Consider the following 26150-nt stretch of genomic DNA (forward strand, 5'->3'; position numbering starts at 1 on the left):
TATTTATGTCTGTGAAAATTTTCCAATCTCCTACTCTACTCAAAGCTATTCTAACATTATGGCGATTTTATGTAATTAAATTATTTTCCTGTCTGGTAACTTACTGTAGTTTACATACTTTTGTATTTATTGGAGACATACCAGAAAAAAAAAAAAAAAGCATTTGAAATGCCAAAAAACAAAATTTAACACAGAAAACTCAGAATTCATTAATGATAAAATATGTAGTTATGAAAGACTGCACAAAACTCATTCACTCACTGAATCACTACAGAGACTGAGGGATTTATGCAAGGTGCAATACATCCAAAACAATACAGCTCAGTTCAACACACCACATCTCACTGCATTAGTAGCACTTGTCAACTAAACCTACAGCTAAGCCATCTCAGCTCATTTACTCTTTATAAAATTACCTTTTCTCTTCAGAGCAGCTATCTTTGCCAAAGGACAAAGGGTTTATGTGGGCAAACCTACAGTATTAGTCTACACATTAAGCACCTATTCTGGCAATAATAAATATGAAGGTCCAGAATTACCCATTACAGACCGTAAACATGCTTGTTTACTTATTAGGATCTTTATAAAGCCACCATACAAACAATTTGTGTTTAAGAAAAGTCCAAGATATGATTCAGTTACTTCTTTGCAGGCTGACCAAAATATTTTCTATTAGTTTTGCAGTGACCTTTGTTATATGTTATTCTAGTGTCGGGGATACACATTTTAAAACTCCTCTTGACAATGTGATTAGAACTGTTACTATATGATTAAAACTATATGATTAAGCTCATTAAAACCAATGATGAAAGTTTCTTTAGATAATCTAGCATGTGGATTAATTTTATGATTGACATTTGTTTGCTCAAGAAGGTTTTTTTATTCATCAAAGACTCAGGTAATGAAAAATCTTTACATCTTTTAATTACACATTCCTGATAATATCAGCCTCAATTTCTGCATAGTTGCAATTTAGAATAAAACATGTTTTAATTCACTTCTTCTAAAGCGCAGTAAAGATTTCATCAGGTATTAGTGGCAAACACCACCAGTCCAAACCTACTTGGATGTTTCTTTTCAATAACGTGACTAGTAAGAATTGCCATGCGTAACAAATTTTTCTTTTGCTTTCTCAGTGTTTGTGTAGATGTCGAACAAAAAATTTAATGACTGCGCAAATGGTTTTTAAAATACCCTCAAAATTGAAAGATAACTTTTTTTAAAAGCAACTGCTGCTCAGACTACTGCTCATATTCTACAGTCGGTGAGCTGACCCTTGCAAGATTTCACATATCTGTCTCACAAACTGTTAATGACAGATAAAACACACCGCTGCAAAGAGCCTGCCCTGAGGTGACCCAGCAGCAGTCAGGCTGCTGCTCAGGCAGGCCTGGGCTCTGCTGGGCACTCAGAACCAGCCTCAGACCCTGTGCAGGCAGGCCTGGGCTCTGCTGGGCACTCAGAACCAGCCTCAGACCCTGTGCAGGCAGGCCTGGGCTCTGCTGGGCACTCAGAACCAGCCTCAGACCCTGTGCAGGCAGGCCTGGGCTCTGCTGGGCCCTCAGAACCAGTCTCAGACCCTGTGTGCCCGTGGCCCTGGGCTCTGCTGGGCACTCAGCACCAGTCTGGGCTCTGCTGGGCACTCAGAACCAGCCTCAGACCCTGTGTGCCCGTGGCCCTGGGCACTCAGAACCAGCCTGGGCTCTGCTGGGCACTCAGCACCAGCCTGGGCTCTGCTGGGCACTCAGAACCAGCCTCAGACCCTGTGTGCCCGTGGCCCTGGGCTCTGCTGGGCACTCAGCACCAGTCTGGGCTCTGCTGGGCACTCAGAACCAGCCTCAGACCCTGTGTGCCCGTGGCCCTGGGCACTCAGAACCAGCCTGGGCTCTGCTGGGCACTCAGCACCAGCCTGGGCTCTGCTGGGCACTCAGAACCAGCCTCAGACCCTGTGTGCCCGTGGCCCTGGGCTCTGCTGGGCACTCAGCACCAGTCTGGGCTCTGCTGGGCACTCAGAACCAGCCTCAGACCCTGTGTGCCCGTGGCCCTGGGCACTCAGAACCAGCCTGGGCTCTGCTGGGCACTCAAAACCAGCCTGGGCTCTGCTGGGCACTCAGAACCAGCCTCAGACCCTGTGTGCCCGTGGCCCTGGGCTCTGCTGGGCACTCAGCACCAGCCTGGGCTCTGCTAGGCACTCAGAACCAGCCTCAGACCCTGTGCAGGCAGGCCTGGGCTCTACTGGGCCCTCAGAACCAGCCTCAGACCCTGTGTGCCCGTGGCCCTGGGCTCTGCTGGGCACTCAGCACCAGCCTGGGCTCTGCTGGGCACTCAAAACCAGCCTGGGCTCTGCTGGGCACTCAGAACCACCCTCAGACCCTGTGTGCCCGTGGCCCTGGGCTCTGCTGGGCACTCAGAACCAGCCTCAGGCTCTGCTGGGCACTCAGAACCACCCTCAGACCCTGTGTGCCCGTGGCCCTGGGCTCTGCTGGGCACTCAGAACCTGCCTCAGGCTCTGCTGGGCCCTCAGAACCAGCCTCAGGCCCTGTTCGCTGGCAGCCCTGGCCTGGCTCAGAGTTCCATGGAGCCCCACGTACCTCCTCATGCAATCCAGCGCCCGGATGAAGAAGTCTTTGTGCAGCTGGTGCTCGTCCCTCAGGATGGAGCACTGCTCCAGCGTCACTGACATGGATGTCCTGTCTTTGGCACTCTTGCAGCAGGTGAAGCGCACTCCGTTCAGCTTGCGGCAAATCTGAAACACGGGCAGGCCCCACAGGTCAGCCCTTCCTTCCTACCAGGCTGCGCAGCCCTACAGCTCTGCAAGCCCAGCGAGGGCTTCCAGACAGCTACAGCACTTCTCAAGAAGAAAACATCTTCTGGAAGTTAGTACCAGTACACTGAATTCCTGAATTTGACATGGGACTTTCATAACTATAAAAGAAACAGTTCCTTCACCGTTTCCTCACTGAATGCAGCAGCTGCCCTGTTCAATGAAAGCTAAATTGTCTGAATATCTGATGAATGAAGATATGGTGAGTCTTAACTCACAAACATGAATGTAGCAGACTAACTTCTTGTGAAGGTATGGAGTCAGACACATCTAACTTACATAGTTTTTATTTTCAACAGGTGAACTGTTCAATGTATGGCTCACAATTAATAAAGTTTAACAAATTGCTGCCATGGATTGTCTACTTTCACTTATACTTTGAAAAAGTTATAACACATAAAGGAAACATGACATTTTGGAGGATGATTCCTCCTCTTAGGAATCAATCTGTGGTTGTATCATTCCATTAGTTTATACTATGGTTTCAAATGATATTTTACTAGAAAAAGAAAAATTGAAGGAGAGCTTCTGTGCCCAAATCTACCATTTCCCAGATATAACCTGTCCTGAGAAAAGGTAATACTTTGCTTACACCTATCCCTGGGGAATCACAGCTGTAATGGTACAAAACCTCAAAATGTTTGTGAGAATGCAGCAAGGCAATAAACTACAGCAGGAATCACAAAAAGAAACTTCCCGCATTGGCTATCATGGGAGAGCTCGCAGGATGAACTGGAACATGAACTGAAACATGACCAGTGTCAGTCCAGCAAATAAGTGTTTCTTCATCTAATGCTAATTGCATTCTTAGAAATTCTATTAAACAATAAATACTATTAAATTCTATAAAAATCAGAAAATACTTAGAGCCTTTAAGTTCTTTGTGATACCATGGTGAGGACAATCTCAAAAGTTTAATTTAGGGAACCAATTAAGGGAATCTTACTTAGAATCCAAAGAGGTACAGGATAGTGAAGGAGAACCTATGAGTGTTTCTTCCATCATATAATTGAAAATTTTAAAAGTTAAATCTGTTTAAAAATTTGAACAGTTGCACTGGGATTTAAAACAAGTACTATATGATAATCTGCTTAAATAATTATGTGAAAGAACTGTTTCATTGAAGAGATTAATTCTCTTTGCACTAGTATCTTTGGAAGCCCCCGATTCATTGGGGCTATTCGATGTGAATGAGTCCTAAAAAAATTTTAAAATATTAAAAAATCATTTATAAAATGAAGTAAAAAAATCCCAGGTAATTATTCTGGATGAGTGATGGGCTCATATGTGGAATCTTGTACTTCCACTGCAATAAAAAAGTGATATTGCACAGCTACTGCACTGACAAAGTTTTCTTCTTACATCTTTTTCAATAAATAAATGGAATATAGAATAACAGTGTGTAGATCACTAGGACCAGAAATACACATTTCAGAAAGTTAAAGTAAGGGAACCAAGCAATCGTGTCCCACATCATACCTCAAGGACACTAAAAAATTATTTTGAGTAATTTTATATTATCAAAGAATGGATATCAAACAAATCACTCAAATTCTAGCAGGTTCTACCAGTTTAAAAAGTGAGAAAAAGAAATTGTCTGCAAAAAACTATTACAGCACATCTGCCTCCTTTAACCAGTGAGTTTTCCAGTCATTTCCTTAAAATCCATTGCAGTTACAAAGTCAGCAAGCTTATGAAAATGAGTTTATGGTTAGTTCATCAATTTCTTTGAAACAAGAGAGCTCACCGTTGCAGCCAGCCACATGATTTCTACATTCTTTCTCTTTTTGGCCTGGATATTTTGATGAAGACTTTCTAGCAATCCCTTTAAATCATTTTGTTCTTGAAAATGTGGTAAACCTGGGAAAAAAGGACGAAAAAAGTTGCTCATTTTGATAAGGTTGGTGATATGATTGTCCCGACTAAAGAATGCTCATGGTAAAGAACAGGTCTATTATTTACAGCCTTGTTTTGGAACACAGGATAGAAATTACCAGCTAAATATTTAAGGAATAAGCAAACCTTATGTCTTTTGAGTATTGCCTTGTCCTCCCTAAGATCTTCACGTGGAAATTTGAAGTATCTTCAACCTTTATCTTATAAATGGATGGTGAAAAACAAAACCAAATCTCTGCTGTAGTTCTGTTCATCAGCTATTACAGACATTCAAAAGAAATCAGAAAAATAAAAAAAAAACTGAGTGTATTACAACCTGCTTTGATGGGATGATTATTTTTTAAAATTAAAGTAAAAAATTAGGGGTTTGTTTTCAAATTGAAACATCTAGTTTTTGTTTTAAAATATGCCTTAGATTTTTCTATAATGTAAGATAAGGGTTAAACAGCACTTAGTATCCCCTCTAAAAAATAACAAAGTATCTTTCTCCTGAAATTAAGTGGGGCTTTATTTTGAAGTAGAAAATAATTTCAAGTTTGCTTAAAATCCAAAAATTTACCTGCTTGTTCTGGGTATGGAATTTAAGTTGAAGTTTAATTTATCCTACATCTCCAGCAAAAATTCAAGAGTAGGCAATTTAATTTCCCCCTCTGTTTCATATGTATATAGAGGAGGGATTTTTCTAATGTTGCATTTATCCTTGCTAGTTCTGAAAATCAATAAAAACATGCAGAATCTGTTTTTTGAAATTATTTCTTCTCATGGTGGCAAAGTAAAAAGAATTTAAATCATAGTTATCACCAAATAAAGGGGCCAGAATCAAGTGGAACAAAGTGAAACTAAATTGATCAATGGATTTCTTCAAGCAGAGAAAGTAAATTATCCATCCAGTGAGGGGAAAAAACCCCACAACCCAAGCCCCAAACCCAAGCCCAAAAACTTATACTCAATTGGAAGAAAAAAAATGAGGGAAGTATTAATGAAGGTCAATATCCATTCTCCTAACGTGATCCAAGTTGGAATGATCCCTCTCATCAACAGGCTTTTACCTTTTACATCTAATAAATTCTGTAGTTTCCCTTATCCATGATTCATAGGAAGAAGTACTTTAAATCTATTCAAAAAGAACTAAGTTGCTCCAGTCATACTGTGCTGTCTAAAAAAACTCACAAACAAACAAGAAAAAAAGAAAAAGGGAGGAAAACGTACATCCAGAATCTGTTTTGCAATAATTTTAATGTGGATTGTTTTACCTCTGTATCACAAGCTCTGATTGTACATTAGATAATGTAGAGCACATAAAACCACATCACACTCTGCTAGACTATTACACTTATGGGTGCATCTGTTTCTTTAAAACAGAGAGCACAAAATGGCAAAGATGCTTTGAGATGATGCAAATGTATCACTAAACATTCTATTGCTCCCAGTAGCTTTCCTTTGGGTCACAGCAGAAAACGTGACATCTCAGAGGGATGACTTCAGCACAGGTACAGCAAGAGTCTCCTAATTCACAGTACTGCCAAAGGGGTTGCACCTTGACTGGAAATGATCAATGGCCTAAACTCCTTGGGTCCCCCACAGTACCAAACCACCAAATCAGGCTGATAAGGGGGAGAAGCCTGGAAATACCAAACAGCCTTTTTGTTTTCAGGTACTTACGTACTACTAAACAACTATCTTACGTTTTTGGACCCTTACTGTCTTAGTATTTCTATAAAAGCAGTACCATTTTGAGCTATATTTGGTCAGCATTTTTGGTAGGAACCTTGCTGGAAACATGCTCTTATTTTCAGTTTCTGCTAAAAGAATTTAAGAAGTTAACAAATGGGTAAATGACGAAGTGTATGTTCATCCTAAAGACAGAAAGTCAGTGGATGCTTAGTTACAAGCAAGACTATTATTGCCAAGGAGAAATACAGACACAAGAGGAAAACTAACAGCGAAGGTGGCAATACCTTTCAGGGAGTGGGAAATTGAATTCTTTGAAAGGGAATATATGAATGAGGCAGCAGGCCAGGGAGGCTACCAAGGGTGGATCCAACAGCCTGGCAAATAGGGCTGCAAATGCTCAAATTCTGTTGGGCTTTTTGAGCACTGTTTGGAACTGACAGCTTTGGGAACACAGTCCTGCATTGATTTTGTAGCACAGATTTGGCATTATAGGAAATTATCTGGATAGGTGGGACAAAACCATCAAAAAGCCATCAATATTGAATGCCTCTCACGTGGCCCCAGCACCAGGGTTGCTGCCAGCCTTGTATGGAGGTTTGTCTTCCAGACGAGGGGGAACAGGAGTGGGATTAAGTCCTGCCACAAATGAACAAGTTTGAGAGCTTCCCTTTTTTCCCAGGGGGCTGGTTTAAAAGGCACATTTCTCCAAGGCAAAAGACTGACTCTGTATACTGGCAGGGAGCTACTGGGAAGGGCAGTGGAACCAAAAGATGCTTTATGTTCCACAAAAAATTGTATAAAGAAGAGACTGAGTTCTTAAAGGTAAAGAAAAAAAGCAAGAAAGTTATAATAACCAGAAAATACACGATGAACTAGACACAATTAGTTCTCAAAAGCCTTCACAGTCTGAAAGAAGTCCAGGAACTGTGTGGCTCACTAATAATCCTTCAGGAAGGCAGTACAAGTTTAAATTGTGTTAATGAAAAGTAGCCAATACTGTCTGCATGCAGTATTTTATAAAATAAAATCCATTTATGAGGTAGCAGATCTACCTTAGTCCTAACCTGCATGAGGTTAGTTTTTCGAGGATGTTTTCTTAGCAACATTCCCCTCAATTAATCACCCAACTTATTGTATGAGTTTCTCTGTAGACATCCTGGAAATAAATACTAGGTCTGTGGGGGGATGGATGGGCATCCTGCCCATCATTTAGGAAGGGCTTTTGTTTCTGTCAAAATGATTAACAAATTAAAATCATCCTGATATAAGAGATAAACATGTATACATACGCATGTGATGTATTAAAGTTTTACATAGCATTTAAACATCAGGCAGTTAAATCTCCCACATTTGGGACTATAGTTTGGGCATTAAAACTAACAGGATTCGATTGATGCAGATGTTTTCTTCAGTCCTTGCTTCTGGCAATCAGAGTAACAGCATAGTAATGCTTATGTTTATAATACAGAAGTTCTACAGAAGTGGAATACAGGGCCTATTCCAATGAAACCTTGTCGTTCATATAATGATGATGTGGCTCATTGCTTGTATTTGATCTGCAGATTTCTCCATGGTTCACCAAACCTCAACATATTTTCAGAATAAGAACAGAGGGTATGACTGAAGCTGATGAAATTGCCCACCAAGTATTTATGTAAAAATACAGTAGGTACAGACTGTCCTCTACATGAAATATTAACAAACTTATTATTTTAATAACTTAAAATAGCTGTTCAGTTCATCATTCCTCTGTTTCATTTTCTCTGTAGTTTCTGCTGTGGCACAAGGCCTGAAATCACTCCTGAGACCAGCAGGGTCATGTACAGGTACAAAATGTTTAAATTTATGGAACAAGTTATGGGATTCTGCTAATATTACTGTCTTATAACCTTCTACCTACTCAAAGCTTTTCAAACCGATTTGGACATTGCATTATTTTGTACTCACAATCAGGAGGCATTTTTTCTGTAAATAACTTGTAATATTCTTTGAGAAGCTCTAAGTTTTCCTGGTTAATGTTTTCCTGCAAAGTGGTATCTCCAAACCTATGAAAATACACAATAAATTATGAAAAAAAACCCAAAACCCACAAACAACAACAAAAGATAAATTATCCTTCATAGTTATTTCTTTGCATAAAGAAATAACTTTGGTGCTAAATGCATTAGATTTTGTCAAACATGCAGTAGTTAAGTTCTTGTATGCTTTGGAATTAATTTTTGGAAACGAGATCATCGCTGATGCATACTTCTTCCAAAAGTTTATTAACAAAGCAATCTATTTACAAACATGCAATAAGGCACTTATTCTTTTCCCCTCACAAATCGTGAATAAATGGAAAGGCACTTTGGGGGAATTCCAATTCCAAAAATTGGGTACCACAGGCAGAGAACACCAACTCTCCATCTCTTAGTGCTGCTACTGCTTAAGCATACCAATTTCTGTAAGAGCTGGATAATATGGAAGTGACACAAGATGGAAGAGAAGCTTATCTACAAAATAACTGTAGCTATAAAAACAAATATCTTTCTCTCTGAGACCAAGATTTCTACAACAGCCACATTTCACATGCCAAGAAACTAAATCTCACGGTACTACAAGAGATATGATTGTAAAGACACGAATGTCCCCATGACAATTAGGGCCAAAGTTTTGAAATTCATCTTCAGAATAGATTTGAAACGGGAATGGAGGAGTACAGGAAGAGAGGCATGGGCAGATAAGTGAGAAACTCAGAGAGAAGGGGACACAGATCAGAAGATACCAAATATGCTGCTAAATTGGGAACAAGGGAAGCAAATATTTCAACAGGCCACAGGGAGAAGATGTAACTACTTCCTTAGTAGCCATTGCTGCACTGTCACATGAGAACATTTCTTTTAAATCGGAAACATTCTCAAGTGTATTCTATCAAAAAACAAATTAAAAGATTTTTTTTCTAATACAGTAACATTTCCTAGAAATTTGCCACGAAAGTGTTTTTATATTCTCAGGTTCTTTATCCCACAAACCCCTCCATGTTTTTAGCCATAAATCGTGTGTGGTGTTTTCAGTCTCAAAAACAAATGTACAACTTTAGGAGTTAAGCAGCATTTTGAATTAAGACAAAAGCAGACTGTAACTGCATGCATTAAAGCTGCTTCTGCATTGAACTTATTTTCTTGGCAGATATTAGTACATATCCATATTTATAAATATGCAGTTATTTTGTTTTCTCCTATGGCTTTCTTTGCACACAATGTAAAATGACCACTGGGAACAACACTTCCTGCCACTTCACTTGCAAGCCAGGCATCTTTTCATACCAACTCCTCTACAAGCCCCCAGGTAATCAGGCTATTTCTAAATGTTGTCAAATTTTTCCTCAGACTATTCATAACTCAGTCCTTCCTGCCTATCTCACTCGTGTAAGCTCCCACCAGCCTGCTTCTTGCTTACCACATCATGTCTTACCTCTTATTTTTTGAGTGTCCCACTCAGAACTGTCATGACTGATTTTGTTGGTTTTGCACATTATGAGTTTGGCCACGTCACTCCTCTCAGCACTTTTCTCTTTATGTCATCAGAATAACCTATTTTCATTTTCAAGAAGTTTCCAAGTTCTCTAACCAGCTATCCAGCTCTTTCACAGTAAAATGCCAGATTTTACTGTCTTTAGATTCAGTCTATGTCTCCCATTTCAACTTTCTGCCTAAATTTTCTCACATACCACCACTCAACTTGGAGAAGTGTCCCATAAACATTCACAAAGCTACCTGATGACATTCTTTAGTAGACTTCTTTAAAAGACTGGGTTTACTTGGCTGTCTACAGTGAACAGGAGATAAAATCCTGTGGTGTTTAACTTCTTGCCTATTACCCAGGTTAAGGATTTTCACTGTCTCCCTCCATTACTCCAGCTACAGCTTTGCTATAAGCTTTTGGCTTAGAGCAAATGCAACCTCAAGATAAGCATTAGGTATTTTGGACGCTCTGTTAATAAAAGCAGCTAAAAGAAAAGAAGTTTTAACAAAGTAGCTGTCTGTATTGACATCTTGACTTCTACTTTGCAGTTTTAGCCCTGCACAAATGTGGTAATTTAACATGACTGACAGATACCCTTCTCTTGGAAGAGAAAATTAATACGTTGGTGAATCCATGACTATTTTTATACTAATTAATTAGTTTCCAGCAATCTGTTGCAGAGGAGTACTAATTTCTCTAGCTTATCACTTGTTTGGTCTCTTCAAACCCATCTTCAAGATGTAAGAATTTTGAATTTTCAAACTTGTGTGAGAATTTCAGAGTACTGCATACAACCAAAATTCTGCATCTGAAATAGAAATCCATTTTGCACCTGTATCCAAGAGAAACATGGCACCAACTCTGTGAAACGGAGCCCTGCTTATGATCTTATCTTCATCTGGACTTTTTCACTGTTCTACATTGCTTCATAGCTTGTGTTTATTTCCTTTAATACCTTTGAAAATACACACTGAGTCAATGTGAGATTGTCTAAGAGCAAATAACAAAGAAGATTTGTTTCTAATCCTGAGAGATAGCCTGTACCAGCATGGAGTACTTGGACAGAAAATGCAACGTGACTTTTCCTTACCTCTCTGCCAGTGTTTGCTGCTCATTGATTCCAACATTAAAGAGCACTGGATACATGCGAAGCAGCTTTCCCTCGTTAATCTCTTGTGGCAGCAGCTCAAACATCTTTGCTGGGAGCTGGACCTCTATAATGTAATGTTCACTAGCAACAATGAAAACAAGAGTGAGGATGGGGTTCTTGAATGTCAGGAAAAGTTTCTTCAGCCAGAGAATGGTTGAGCAGGTTGAACTGGCTCCCCTGGGAAGTGTCACAGCACCAAGCCTCACAGAGTTCAAGAAGCATCTGAACTCTCAGGCACGGGGTGTGATTCTTGGGAAGCCCTGTGCAAGGCCAGGAGTTGCACTTGATGATGCATATGGGTCCCTTCTAACTCAAAATATTCTGTGATTCTGTAAAGAATGTTCCAAAAGCGCCTCTAATAAAAGAATGGCCTCTAATAAAAGCATGTGAGCTCCTGAACAGAATTTCACCTCCCCTGGGTGGCTGGTATCTACCACCCACACCAGATGATCAGTGCACTGCTAGACAGTGCCACACACTTTGGATTGATTTGTTTGTGCACACAGAATGTCAGGTTTAAGCACTTTCCTAGAAAAAACAATTACAAGTAAATATGCTGACTCTTCAAGATAAGAATTTGTAGTTTGATTTTTCTGTCTTGCATTTCTACAGTCTTTCACTCTCATTTATTGAGCCATACCATATAACAACCAAAATAAAAATGGAGGGTTTCTAAAAAAATTATTAGAAAATAACTAGATTTTCACCTTTTCATCTTTTCTTTTTACGGTTCACTTCCAATGCTGTTTGATAGGAGCAGTCTTATCACAGCTCTAAGAGGAATGGCACTCCTCCACATAAACCTTGTAGATTTTATTTTTAAAATTTTTTTAATTTTAATTATTCCCATTGTATTGCCTATCATATTCCAGCCTTCCTGTTATTTATTCAATCCCTTCTCAGAAAGCCCATATGATGAGAGTGAATCATCCAGATTAATTAAGTAAATCAGTGGTGAAAGCCCCCTTCAGAGGAAACATATATTTTCTAAAAGTTCCTGCTTTTAGCTGAATTTAATTTACAGTCATCTTAAGAGCAATGATACTATTAAGGAAGTGATTTTTGCAAAATAAAACTATTTGGAGCTTCAGACTAGAATAATAATAAAGATGAAAAATCCATTCCAATCTTGTTAACCCTCAAATAGCCAAAATAAACGGACTATTGCAGTATATGTCCTGACATTCAGCAGTACTCACGTGAGATTCATAAAGGATAAGTGATTTTGTGCAAGGATTTCTGAGACTGCCTATGTCCTGTGTGATTTTCAGCAGCTAAAAAAGGCTTCCATTTTTAAAAGTGACTACTAAGTTTTTAATACTAAGTGGCATCGGAGTTTTTTGGTTTCCATCTTAAAAACAATCAAGGCCTAACTCTTGGAACTGCAGTTTCATTTCTCATGCTGAAATACAAATTCAGGACATTCAAAAGCAAAGTTTCTCAGTTAGAGACCACATTTGTAAACAATGGCCTTGTCACTTGTCCAGGGTTCAGTATCCATGTGTGAATAATGCACCAGCAGCTCTGCACAACACAGACGCTGCTCAGATTAATCTGTATTAGTAACTGGAACTTCAGCTTTTTATCAGGAGAGTAACCCAGAGCCTACTGGCTTTTAGAATCCCTACTAACTCACCTTCTAAAAAGTAAAACAATGCACTTTCAATAAAACAGAACTCAGCAACAAGAAAACCATTAGACGGGTTTCATGGGCTACAGATTAAAACTGCAGCTCAGTTTCCTGGGCTCCAAGAAACAAAGTTCTTACCGCCTTCCACTTATAATAGGCAAAAAATCTTCTGACTTGGCTTCAATTACTCTAAACATTACTTTCTGCAAATCTGAAATGCCCACAGCCATGTCTTCGAGCATCCCTGCTTCTTCACCTACATGAAAAGATTAAAGAGACTATTAACAGAGTTGGCAGATCAGTCACTGTATAGGTCAGGGCAAAGCAATATATTTTCCAGTCTGTGCATCTAAAAATCACAGTTCTAAATCCACATTACAGTAACCTACATAAAACCAGACTCATTTCTTGAACTGCTGACAATTCTGTGCCCTAAATGGTAACCATGAGTATTAAGCAATTCTGAAAATCAGCCTGCTCTATATAGGCATAAAATAACCTCAGAAAAGCCATTTTTGTCTATTCTGAAAGTTTTCAAAAGGCTTTCCTGCTGATGGAGGACAAAGGTTTTGAGAATAAAAACAAGCATCATGTAAAATGAAGAAGACAGCTATCTCCAAATGAGCAACTGCATAATAAAGCTGCACAAATGCTAAATTCCTCTACTTTAGTCAAAATCTCTGATTCAGGGAATGATTCCAATAGATCTAGTTCAAAGTTTGAAACATAAGACAATTTCTCCCTCCAAATTTCCTTTTTAATACATATCAAATAATGGCATGTGTAACAAACTATGAAACTGTTTTCAGGCTATCTTCACATTATCAGCACTGGGGATCAGGGCCGAGGCTGATAAAAGCAGTAAGTGTTTAAATCTTCCGTTTGCATTAGTTTTATAAACCTGCTATTTTGGGTCAGGTCTGCATGGAACAATAAGCAGGCCGTGTTCTCTGAGGAACTCAGAATGAAACAGATTAATAACTTTTGCTGCAGAATTAACAACACAGTGTCAATGACTTCAGCTGTGCTATTATGTGCAAGTCTACTGTCTTGTAAGGACAAGATTTGATTCAGCAAGCCAAATAAGAGGCTTGCTGAGGTTAAAATAAGAACTTCCTGGGTAACTTCTGGGCAGGAAACATAAGGAACTTTGTCCAAGAGCAATACTTACTGTATGTGCTAAGGAGTCCTTCATACTGCACCAGCAATCCAACAGTGTGAAGCTGTTGTAAAAATCCTTGATCATGTAAACCTGTGTGCAATTTGATTGCAAAACCACAGACCAATCCAGCGAGTTGTAAAGATAATTAAAACATGTGCAAGAGTGTTACAAGACAAACAGATACAAGACATTTCAACTGTTACAAGACAAACAGTTAAAATGAGGCTTGCCATCATTATACACAACAGAGGTAGCACCTACATATTTGAGAAATCAGCATAGGTATTTCTGTTTAGTGACTAAGTACATGATTTCATAATAATGTATTTTGATGGGTTTTTTGGGGGTGTATAAAGTAGTGAAATATTCTGTTAAGGTATATTAGATAAGCTTAATTTGTTTTGTATCATTGTGTGTTATTTACACTGACATAAATAAGACCAGAACCTCACTTGTCAGGCTTCAAACATGCAAGACTGTGAATTAAACATGTGAATTCTGATGGATTTGAAAGTGGTTCAACATCTAATGTAACTGAATCTCCTAGGCAGCTGCCAACTTAAGAGAGAAATTAAGTGAAATGTTTAGAAAAAAATCTATCTGAAAAAAACATGATATACAGGAGAAGACATAAAGAGCTTCAGTTATTTGCCAAGAAAAGACAGTTCTAAGGAAAGACATGCTAATAGTATTTAAACACTTAAAACACTGCCACAAACTGAAAACAAATTGTCTTCTCCCTATTTCCAAGGTGACCAGGAGAAAAAAATCTCCCTGGCTTGGATGCTGCCTAGCCAGTACCATGGATTTCTACTTCCTATTTAATTTCTTACCACATTATAAATTATTTAGGTGAATATAATGGAAAATAAATGAAAAAGCTGTATCAAATTGTAAGGGAAAAAAAAAAAACCAATGAGAAAGAAACCCACAAACACTGGCATGAAGAGTATGCTTATAATTAGAGCAAGAGAAGGAAGTGAGCGACACAAGACAACCTACTGCTTGGCTGAAGACGATGTCTCTCCTCAGGGTCAGCATCAGGCACTGGGGCAAGCCACAGGCAAGTTCCTGGAGCAGGACAAAGGCCATGGACTGCTTGGCCCTGGTCACCACCTCTGCCATGCAGTCCTTCAGCGTGACCACCAGCGGGTACAGCTGCTCGTACCAGTCACCTACAACACGACAGGTCATCTGCTCCAGACTGGAAAACTCGCAGTGAAAAACCCTTCTTCACTAGGAAGGATGGCAGGAGCAGCTGTGCACATCACCCTTCCCTTTAAAACAACCCCTGCAGCTCTCCCCAGACCACTGTGGGACCACAAATGCCACTGGAGAACATACTTATAAGCAGGATTCCATCTTACCACTGGGAATGGGGTTAAATCCCTGGCCTGAATCCAACTGCACTCTGAAACAATGGCCTTTTCCAACAGTCCCAGCATCCCTGTAAAACTGGTATTCAAGTGTCACAAACAGAGTACACAGGGAAACACATAAAACCTCATTTAGCACACAGAGATTAATACAGTGGCGATGGAGTCTCCTTTCAGGACTCAGAACTGGCTATGTAAGAAATGAAATAGCATCAAAAATGCAAAACCAGAGAGAATAACCAAATATTTAAGAAAAGGTGGGTGCTGGAGGGTAAAACACAATAACAAATAGGTATCTGGAAGGGTATCACCTACTTAATCTACAGGCTGGAAATATAAAAAGCTTCAGACCATATTCCTTTTTTTTTAGATTCTATGTTGTTCTCTTTAAACATTTAGACATTTTGAACTCATTTTAGCTATTTCTATCAGAGAGATGCAGAGTATTTTGAAACATGTTTTTCTCTATGAAAATACACGCTAGGCATATTAAAAAAAACACTCATGAAATGATTGAAAAATGTGATTCCTTAATACATTACAAATGAAACAGTGATAACTAGGAATGGAGGAGAATTGGAACACCTTACACAAACTTGCCCAATAATCCCAGCTACTCCTGAATTTTATATGATTTAATAAAATCAGACCTGCCTGGTAGTTGCATATGGCTTTGCCTACCCCTAAGTTGAGCAAATAATAAAAACAAATAAATAAATCCCCCTCCTTCAGAATCTACATCTCAGTTTGATTGTACAGTTTGAAATGAGGGAAATCAACACTCTAGAAGAATCTATATAAAAGTTGGGAATGCAACTGACAATGCAACAGTCTATAATTGGCTCATATTTTCTGTAGGTCAGTGTAATTAAGAATCAATGATAATTAAAATCTGTTGTAATTAGGTGCAAGACAGCAGCGTGTTGTTTCAGGTAACATTCTGAGTCAGGCCAGTAAAACCTCATTAGAACTGAGGAAGTTCTTGAGGCAGAAGACAGCTGCCTGTTGCCAGTCAATTTGGCTGAGCTCCAGAAAAACACACAAATTAATAAAACTGCAGCCAAGAAGACTGCAGAGAGCTTTGAAAGCTGGGAGAAATTAGAGAAAGCAAGGAGCAGGAAAGGGGAACAAGGACAGAGCATGCACAGAGAATCGGATGAGCTCTTTGTTAACTTTGTGGTCAGACAACATGAGTTTTACCACAGTCATACATATTTAACCATGAGTAACACAGACTGAGGAAGCATTCCCTGGAAAAAAGCAGTTCTGAAGCGAGTGTCATCCTGACAAAACAGACCATGAGCCACCCCCAGGCACAAGCTCCAGGTGATTTTATACATGTCATTGGCTAACAGAGTGATGACACGCTGTGTGCCAAACGCTGGTGTACACGTTTTAGAGAGGCTGCTGGAAAAATGGAGAGCTTGCAGCGCAGAGCTACCAAGATTTAATCTCCTTAAGCTGATGAAAAAGACTGAGCAGCAACTTGATTTCCCCTCTTCCTGAGGAGAAAATAACAAGAACTAACTGTGGTGTTTATTCCAGGGAATAAAAGCAAAAGAACAACCAGAGGCTGCTGCAAAACACAGACGAGTTTAGAAATAAGGTAGACAAAAAAGTGTAATGTACTGGAAGCCAGTGTAGACAGATCAGGCAATCTAAAGTCTCAGTCAAATTACAATCCTTTATTAATTTAAGCAATATACATATGCCAATAAAAGCATCAGCAGCAAAGTAAGCTCAAAGTCTAAAGTCTAAGAGTTCTCTTAGAGTGACTCAGTAAATCATATTGTATACATTTTAGAATAAGATATTTTTCAGAATACCTTTGTAGAATCACTTCAGGAAAGGAATAATACAAATTATTGCTTTTAACACATTCATGGACTCACACACATTGAGCCTTCGGATCTCAACTTTCTTTTAAATTAAAATCACAGCAGAAAATTGTTTGAAGAAGGGGTGAAGAATTAACTGAATGAGTGACCATCTAAAAAAAGGAGATTAGAAGCAAGAACAGAAGCGACAAGGAGACTCCGGGATGACTGGCAGGTTGCTAAAATGACATGGGCAGCCTGTCAGTTTGGAACACTTAGCATCCAGAAGAACTGTCAGAGTCTCCGGATAAAGCAAAGAAACTCAGCACAAAAATAGAGCTAGTCAGCCACGGGAAACTAAAACAAGGCATGAAAACCAAACATATTAAATTAAAAAATTAAAGGATGAAACTAAAAGGACAGTACCACCGCTATGCAGTTAGAATGAGATTAAAACAAAAGTGCATGTTCCACAAAGCACTGAGTAAATATTCCATGTTCATTGCCAAGAGAGTGATGGCAGCTCAGTCTGTGACAGGATTTGCCCTTTGGTTACTGGAAAACGCCCTTCAGCCCCATGTTCCTGTAATCAACAGGCTGTGCAGGCAAATGACCTGCTTAGCACCCAGCTAGTCAGTTCTGCGTGCTCATATCCAAGTTGCAATATGTCAAACCACATGTTAAATTTTATAAACTTTGGCAGAAAAGCAAGCTTCTGGTCTTTTCAAAGTCAGGCCCACTGAAATGCTCATTAAAATATGCTGGTAACCAAAAAGGATGCTTCAGCATAGTACTCCTATCTCCTTTAGCCCTAGCAACAGATTAAAAAAGCCAATTTTGTCACTGCTATTTGTGCCACCTAAAATCCATAAATTGCTTTAAGTCACTTCAAAACTTGAATGGTATGAAGTTAAAAAACCAAACCTTAAAGAAAAAGCAGAAGAATGCATAATGTTGTGCCCTTAAAGCAAAGGGGGGCACTACAGCCACACAAATGTAAGAAATACAAATATAAATGTGACGTATAAATGTAACAGCAGATACCCACGAGGTAACGTTTCACTTAAATTAATCACTCGCTACCTGATCATAAAAATATTCCATGACAGAATTGAAATAATTAGAGGTAAAAAAACATAAATGAGTTGTCTTTATATCACAAAGTGATCATTAGACAAACTCTGTTTTAATGAAAAAGGCAGGCAAATCAAACCAACCAACCAACACAGCAGCAGTAAATCCCTAAAATCAGCATGAAATAATTAACCCAGAATTTGATTTTACTGACTTAGGAAAGGAACAGTCTTTGAATTAATGTTTTTTTTTTTTTTAAAGGGAGGTTTAAAAAGACAGAAGATTGCACATATTCAACTTTGCACCATAAAAAGGTCAGTGCCTTATTTCTTTATTTTGCCACGCAGCTCTTGGAGCTCAGCTGAACTGTAGCTGAGGGCTAAGCTCTTTGAAAAAGGAGGAGGCTTTGTACTCATAATGCTGCAGCAGTTCTTGCAGGAACAATAAAAACCTGAATAAGATTTCCTGGTGTTCCTGCACTTGAAGGTAGCAGTTTGCTTTGCACAGTTTGGGTGTCCAGAAATTTGGAATTCTTGGGATTTATTATTCCACTGCAACCATCCAAGATTTTCTCCACTGTCACATGGATTAATAGCTAAACCCAAAACCATCCAATAATACCTACATGAGCATCTCAGCATGCTTAGTCAGAGTGAAAACAGAAAGAGAGGACAAAGGTAATAAAAGACAAAGCTAAGAAAATCTAATACACTTTAAGCATAGGAAGGTTCTGTGAATGCTGTGCAACTAAATATTCTTATATCTTGTTTTAGTTTGTTGATTCAGTTAAACAGTCTTTCCCTTACATATTTTTCAGCTTCTGTTTTTAGCCAAAGTACTTAGAGAAAGTACTGCTGAAGGGGATTGTCTTGTATTCCTGGGCTACATTCAGCCCAGATAAGGATCCTATCAAAAAGAAAAGGATGACACAGAAGAGAGGGGAAAAGGGGAAAAAAAAGCATAAGTAAAACTTTTGTAAATACAAGCTTCAAAGAAAAGGAAGGAAAAATGTGAGGAAGAGGAAGGAAAGAGAAAGCTTTTCACATGTGACTGCTCTAAATAAATTATGTCTGCTGCTCAAGGACACAGACCACAGAAAAATTTTTCATCTTCATGACTAAACAATATTTTATAATAAAAGCTTTTCTGAAGATTCCAATAAAACTAGAGCACGGCTTTATTTCCCACAGAACATAGCTTTATTTCCCACTTCTACCAGCCTGCATTGGAAGGGATGCAACGAAAGATGTAGTCCCCATCCCCAGGGCAATGAAAGTCCGAAATTTTGAATCTAAACTTATATAGTCCCCAACAGGTATGAGATAATACAAGAAAAATAAACCCACATGTGTCTGTAGCAATGTGAGTATGAACAGAGGTCTCCTGTAATTCCAGCTAGGAAATGTGGCAATGTTCCCCAGGTGCTCTTTGCAAACCTATGCTGAAGGTTATCAAGGGCCAGTTCACGGAGCTCATGATTCCATAATTCACTTAAAGGCAAAATCCAGGTGCAATCACACTGGCAACTCAAATTGTTTGTGATGCTAGGTGGATCCTGTGTGTATCAAATGGGGGAGTCCTCACGCAGAGGCAGCGAGGGAACGGCTGGGTGGGAGCTCTGACAGGAGGCACGAGCAGCAGACAGAAACAGCAGCCACATGCAGCAGCCAAGCACAGACATCTGTCGGGGCTGTGCCAGCACCAGAGCCAACGCTGTGTTCCACTGGCACCTCTAATGCTGCAGGACAGGCTTTCACATCACAACTCTCACGGAAAACGAAAAGGCAAAAGTGAAAAGAATTTAATGTTGTCACATATTTCTCCAAGGCAAACCAGACTAGAGTCAGAAGAACAACAAAAAAGCCCTCTCCTTAAAAATCCTTCTACTCTTCCTGATTTATCCTGCAGAGGATTCATAATCCTGCGACTGATGAAACCATAGCATGTTACCTTGGTAACTGTAACTCAAATTCAGTCTTTAGAATACACTCAAAGGTCAGACTGCATGAAAAGTTAAGGCTAAGGAAGGTATAATTCACATTGAAAGGCAGAGTACAGCAAAAAAAAGTGCTCCAGTATCTCCAATTACAAAGATTCCAAACAACAAATATAAACATGTTTGAAAAAAGAGAGTAAGATCACACAATGCCATAGTCACTGAGACTGCAAATATCAACCTACTTTAGGAAACTCTGAATATATGTTACAACAATATCTAAATTTATATGAAAATGCTATTGCATCAAAATATTGTCATAATATTTTCTATCATCTAAAATGAACAGATGTGCATTTTTTGAAAGGTCTTTCATTGCTATATGCTACAAAAAACCAGTCAGGTTCACTAAATAAGCAAAAATTTAATCTCATACTTCAAGGCTTATTTGTTATTATTTTGTTCAAAACTCTGCATTCTTTTTCTTACAAAAGCAGCCCAATTTCTCTGAGTATCAACTAAAGCAGTTTCAGACTTAAAGATCAACCTGTGCCATATATTTGCAGTATTAATGAAATACATTATGCTCAAATATGCTCAAATTATGTATAATATATAAGCAAGATGTGGCAAGCTTTTCATTTATGTCACGTTTGTGAATTTTAAGTAGTGCAAAAGTCTGTTATTTTAGAAATGTATCTATGGGCGTACACAGTGTGATTTTGTATCTAGGAAAATGCTGTGAACTCATAATCAGGCTTCAAGTTTAAAATGAAGCAGAATTAAAGCCAAATTTGTAACTGTAAACTTGGAATCTCAACCTCTGTGTAGTTGCTTCACAGTGCAGCCTTAGGGTTTCACGTTAAATTTCAGAGAGGGAGATGCAGAGAAAAACAAACATCTACACCCACACTCTCATAGAGAAGTCAAGCATGAAAAATTCTGGCCCCAAAGTTTTGAAAATCATTAGGGAACCAACTTTGGCACACACCTGGAAAGCTCTTCGGAAAGCTCCATCTTTCAAGTTAGTCCTATAAAAGAAAGCAATTTTAAAACGTCTCCATCTCTATGTGACCTTGAAAGTCCTATAAACTGTCCAAGGCATTCCTAAAACGATGTCTTACTCAAAAAGGACATGAAAACACAGCAGTTTGCCCCACAGATCTCTGCAGCTCTCATGTGAGGGAGTGTTAGAGAACTTTCAGGACAGCTCAACAAAAGCACTGCTCTCACTGAAGGACACCTGTACTTATTCAAGAGAAATAGGGATGGCTCTGAAATGAAGAAAAAAGCAAGGATTTATTCCAGCATCATAGCAGTTGGATATTTTTTGTGTCTTTGGCCCACCAGCTCCAGAAGACAACCTCTCAGCTGGATGAAGCTCATCTAAAATTTTCTAACCATCACTATTATCATTATTGCTAAGCAAGAGCTACCTTTCATTCTACTTGATGACTTGATGGCTGCCTTATTACAGTACTTTAAATGATGCAACTTTGCTTTTTCCTTTTTTGTTTTTGGCTTGTGACCTAAAAGTTGTAACCAATATTTCATTTGCCTGTGCTGGTTAAATCCATAACACGGCGTATAGCAGAGGAGATACTCAGGGGGTTGAAGAGAGTGAAGGAAATTAGGGAAAAGTCTGTAAAAGTCTGTAAAAGGCCCACCATCTAAGGATTCTCCCAAGTTCAAAACTACACCTACCTAGCTGTTGAATATTTGTACTTTCTCTGAGGAAGGCGGGAAAGGTGTAGAAAGCTGTGTTGATATTTTTCACCTGCAAGCCTTCACTAGAGAGCAGAGATTATATCACCCTCCTGTCTAACATTACATGCCTGGTAGACAGAAACTTAGAGAACCAAACAGATAAGGAATAAGCTGCTCTCTGAACAAATCACACAAAATCAAGTCCAACACATCTTGCACTGAAAACAAGGATGCCAGGACTCCAGCATAAACCTCTCACACTGGTAAAATGCAGATGTTACAGCTGCATTAAAAATCAATACTACAACCAGAATTCACAGATCTCACCAGTACTACACAAATGACATAAAACTTTAAAAGTGATTTTAATTCTTGTTGTGTAAGAAATAAATTACAAGTGAGTACTGATAACTTTAAAAGTCTTTATATAAAATGATGTCATTAAATTCCGTGGAGAACATGTAAGGGAAGACACAGGATAAAATGCACAATGAAAAAAAAGAAAATTGAAACTATACAAAACTGTACAAAATAAAGCAGTTGTGTTGGTTTGTTGTTTTGTATGGGGAGTTGATTTATTTAGCCAAAGAGTGGCACAAAGGTTGGCTCTGATGTCCTTCCATTAGGACTACTACCACCATCACTAAGGATCTGTTTCATTTATTGCAACACACTTTCAGACTAGAAAATCCCATTAGACTTATTAAGCAGATATAATCTATGCATCAAGAATGCAAACATGAATCATAGGAGAAGATCAGAAGAAGATCAGAAGATGAGAAGGAGAAGATCAGAAGGTGACAAGGACCCTTGTCACAAAATTTTCTTTACATCATCCCACTGAATTATTCCATTTGACCTTTTGACACAGGCTGACAGGTATATCCAGGTAAACATGAATTTTATCAAATCAGAAAATAAAACTCAGTATATCACCTCAGAAAAGCAGAAGCATTTGCAGGAGAATGACACTGATTCAGAATGTTCACCTTTCCTTACAAATTTTCTATGGGGTAAGACACAGTCCAATTTTTTTTTTCCTCAAAATACTACACGCAAGTAAAATCTAGAGTAAATTAAATTACATCAGCCTACAAAAAGAAAAGACTCTAGTTTCAAAAGGTTTACACTCTAGCACAAACAACTGCACATGGCAAGCAGTCTGAGCACACATTAAAGCTGTACTTTGATAAATAACCTCCCACAAATGTGTAAACCTTGCCATTAGCACTCTCATCAAAGATACTATGGAGTCTTCTCTAGATGACTTTTCTGTAGCTGTGCAAATTTTTCTTTACTCTTGTCAATGACTAAAAAAAAAAAAATTAGGGGAGGTTGCTTACCGCCTGTATGCAACACCTTGCAATCTTCTGCTGAAGGCTCATTTTCACCCTCTTTGATGTTGCTGATGTTGTCCTTTTCAAGCAGCCTGTCCACCATGGCAATAAGGCAGTTCAAACTCTTTGCCACGTTGGCCCAGACCCTGTCCTGAAAAGACCAGAATTATCACTGCATGTTACTGCAGAAAAAAAACCAAAAAGGGACAATAGTAAGTTATTCATGATGTTAGCATACGACTGCTCCTCTCATCCTTCAGCCTATTACCAACCTGAGCCTTTTTCATGGAGATTCTCTTGCAGCGTAAATGAACCCAAACTTTTATGGTTTTAGACACTGTGCACAAGCGCTTCAAACTCGACATAATGCAGACAAAGTTTCAGGTCTAATAGCAAGGAACTGAGCAGCTTGTCTATTTAAATGATACCTTAAGAGTACAGACACACTCAAAGCTTGACAAATGAAACCTTGTGTGGGCCAGTTTTGTCACAGTGTTTAATAACCTCTTTTTGATAATTTAACATATCCTGTATTTTATCACATCAGTTACTCTGCTGAAGAAAATGTTAATTCAAGGACTAAAATGAGAAACTTGCTGTCATGGCATATTTATTAGCTAACACAATTTCAGTTTTGTTCCTCACCTCTCACACAAACTGCAACCGTCACACTTAACTGAGTTTACAATAGGAGAATTAGGGAAGTAATAGAGAGGTACAAAAAGTTCTGTACAAGCAGAGAGGAAAAGAAATCATGTGGAGCATAAGAAAGAGCTGTTATGGATAATCAAAGCTTTTGCACCCACTTTTGCAGCACTGAATAAGAAGGAAGAAACCAAGCCATACAAGTAATGAGGCTGTTCACAAGACAAGCAATCAGACTAAAACCAAACCATAACAAACCCACAGAAACCACCCTTCCCTCTCCAAGTATATGTTTCAATGCTGAGTCATTCTGAAAGTATTGCAGAGCAACCAGAGTTTGCTTGAGGGTTAAAAATGGGAATTTAACATCACTGCTTTGTTTTGTATTTTACAGAGCCAGAAGCATTATGTATTTGTCAGGTCTTCAGGCGGAAAAATGAAGTTGCAAAAATACCAAGAGAGAAGGTTAAAGAAAACTGAGAACTCAGAGAAATAGCATAGTTCCGTTTAAATGGCAACCCTTGGATTTTGAGTGGAGGCAAATCTAGAGCCACTGCTAAGGCAAACATTTAAATCTAATGTCGCTTTTCAACTATATGCCTCGCTTCAGCCTGACTAGAGGGATCTTATCTTATGCCCTGCTCCCTCCTCCTGAGGACACAAAAGACTGAGGGCAGGTATAGATTCCTTCAAAAGTTTCCTCCTCTATGCACTTCAAGCAATCCTGAAAAAACATTTACAATATGTGTGAAACTACTGATTTTTACCGCCCACAAGCATAATTCTGGGGAGAAGGATTCTATGAAGAATCCTCCAGAGTATAAGGGAGCTTCAGAGCTTTCAGTCACTGAAGTTGCTGAGGAATATGCAAGTGAGGTTGCTCAGAGAAGTTGGAGCAATCTAATTTCCCTTTTCTTTTGTGTGATGGGGGAACTTAATTCCTGCACAAAAAAAGCATTAAGCTCTTAAAGAGCATCTGGAGTTATTGCACAAGCAACACAAATATGAGCCCTTGTTTCACATTGGAAAGAGCACTTTTTTCAAACCAACTATTAACCCAGCATTGAGATGATTTCTATACAATATTCCCACAAACGTTCCCTGAGGGTTTAGAAGCGAAATTCATAAACATCTGTTGACAGAAAGCTCACTCTTATTATCATGTATCTGGCTTTTTTATATACAAGCAACTGAGAGGGAGCAAGGGCCTGTTTCACAGCCCCTTTTCTCCACACAGGAGGCTCCTGGGATTGTGGGCAGATAGAAAATGTAGAGGCATCTATTTATCATTCATTGAGATGTTATTCTGTCTGCACCAAAGGCAGTCACGTTTATCTAAGAAGGCTGTTGAAATTCTGCAGTTTGGCAGGAACAATTTTCAAGTAAAACTGCAGTTTCCCATCACTGAAAATCAAGTGGCTTCTATGATTCTCCATGAGAAGAAATTAATCCGTTTCTTTGTTGGAGAATTTTGCTCAGACATGGCTTGAAGGAAAAAAGGCCATGAAAATATACAGCTGATTGAAAAGTAAAAGGCAGCTGTAAACAGCAAAGTTCTCAGGCTTGTTTTTAATAACAAGTAAATACCTTGTCCTTGGGTAGTGATGGGAAAGCAGTGACAAACATGGAGGCCTTGAGAACAGTTAATAACAGGATGAGAAACACAAGTTTTGGTCTCAATAACAAACCACAGGTATTGAAAACAAGAGGAGGGGTTGCTGTGTAATCTGTAGCCAATGATGAGCTCGGGTTTTGCAATATGTATGAACTTAATTAACACGGTTATAAAAATGTGCATGTTGGATCAATAAATTGGAGTTCGATGCTGATCAATTAAGATGGGCCGTCTCCCTTCACTTCGTCACTTCTTATTGTCATCTTTTACTACTTCCAGAATATTTTCCTGTAGCCTAGCACTGACCTTTCATCTTCTTAAGCAGATGAAAAGATGGAAAGGCAGGCCTTGGCATCAGTGAAAGCTGGGCACCTCTCCTAGGACAATTAAAAATGAGCCTGTAAAATAATTCTCTTTCATTCATCCAACTGAAAAAATTGTAATTAAGTTCCATCTGATCAGAAAGTATCATTAAAAACTAAGACACCTTCCTCATTTCAGAGAGCAGGAATGGACACTCCTTTCTGTCACTGCACCTGACTGGATGTCTTCCTTCTAAACACTGCCAGCCAGTGGAGTCCCAGAGGCTGTTTCTGTTTTTAAAGGATTCTCAGCCTTTCCGAATTCACCACAGAGCTCCTCAGTCACTTCTTGTCCCTCCATACACACCACTTCAGCTGTGTGCTTTGCTTGTGCCATGTATGGCACAGCATCTGCACGTCCAAGCACTCTGAAGATGCTGTGTCGCCTTCATTTCAGTGGATATTCAGATAATTCCTTAAGGCCTTTTTGAGCTCTGCTCA

At 39.0% G+C, this 26150-nt stretch overlaps 1 protein-coding gene across 1 annotated transcript in view; it reads right to left on the minus strand.

Annotated features, from left to right (window-relative positions):
• LOC128949503 (type II inositol 3,4-bisphosphate 4-phosphatase-like) overlaps window positions 1–26150 on the minus strand; it is an 80294-nt gene that overhangs the window by 20297 nt on the left and 33847 nt on the right. Inside the window, exons 7-14 of the mRNA XM_054294355.1 lie at window positions 23094–23238; window positions 14844–15015; window positions 13850–13974; window positions 12817–12934; window positions 10989–11129; window positions 8342–8439; window positions 4572–4684; window positions 2592–2746 (exon numbers count right to left, since the gene is read on the minus strand). Coding sequence (XP_054150330.1) covers window positions 2592–2746; window positions 4572–4684; window positions 8342–8439; window positions 10989–11129; window positions 12817–12934; window positions 13850–13974; window positions 14844–15015; window positions 23094–23238 — 1067 coding nt within the window. The remainder of the gene's footprint in view (window positions 1–2591; window positions 2747–4571; window positions 4685–8341; window positions 8440–10988; window positions 11130–12816; window positions 12935–13849; window positions 13975–14843; window positions 15016–23093; window positions 23239–26150) is intronic.

The sequence above is a fragment of the Melozone crissalis genome, unplaced genomic scaffold (genome assembly GCF_028551555.1).
Source record: "Melozone crissalis strain CALT ecotype California unplaced genomic scaffold, PUWL_Pcris_2 ptg000245l_1, whole genome shotgun sequence".
NCBI lineage: Eukaryota > Metazoa > Chordata > Aves > Passeriformes > Passerellidae > Melozone > Melozone crissalis.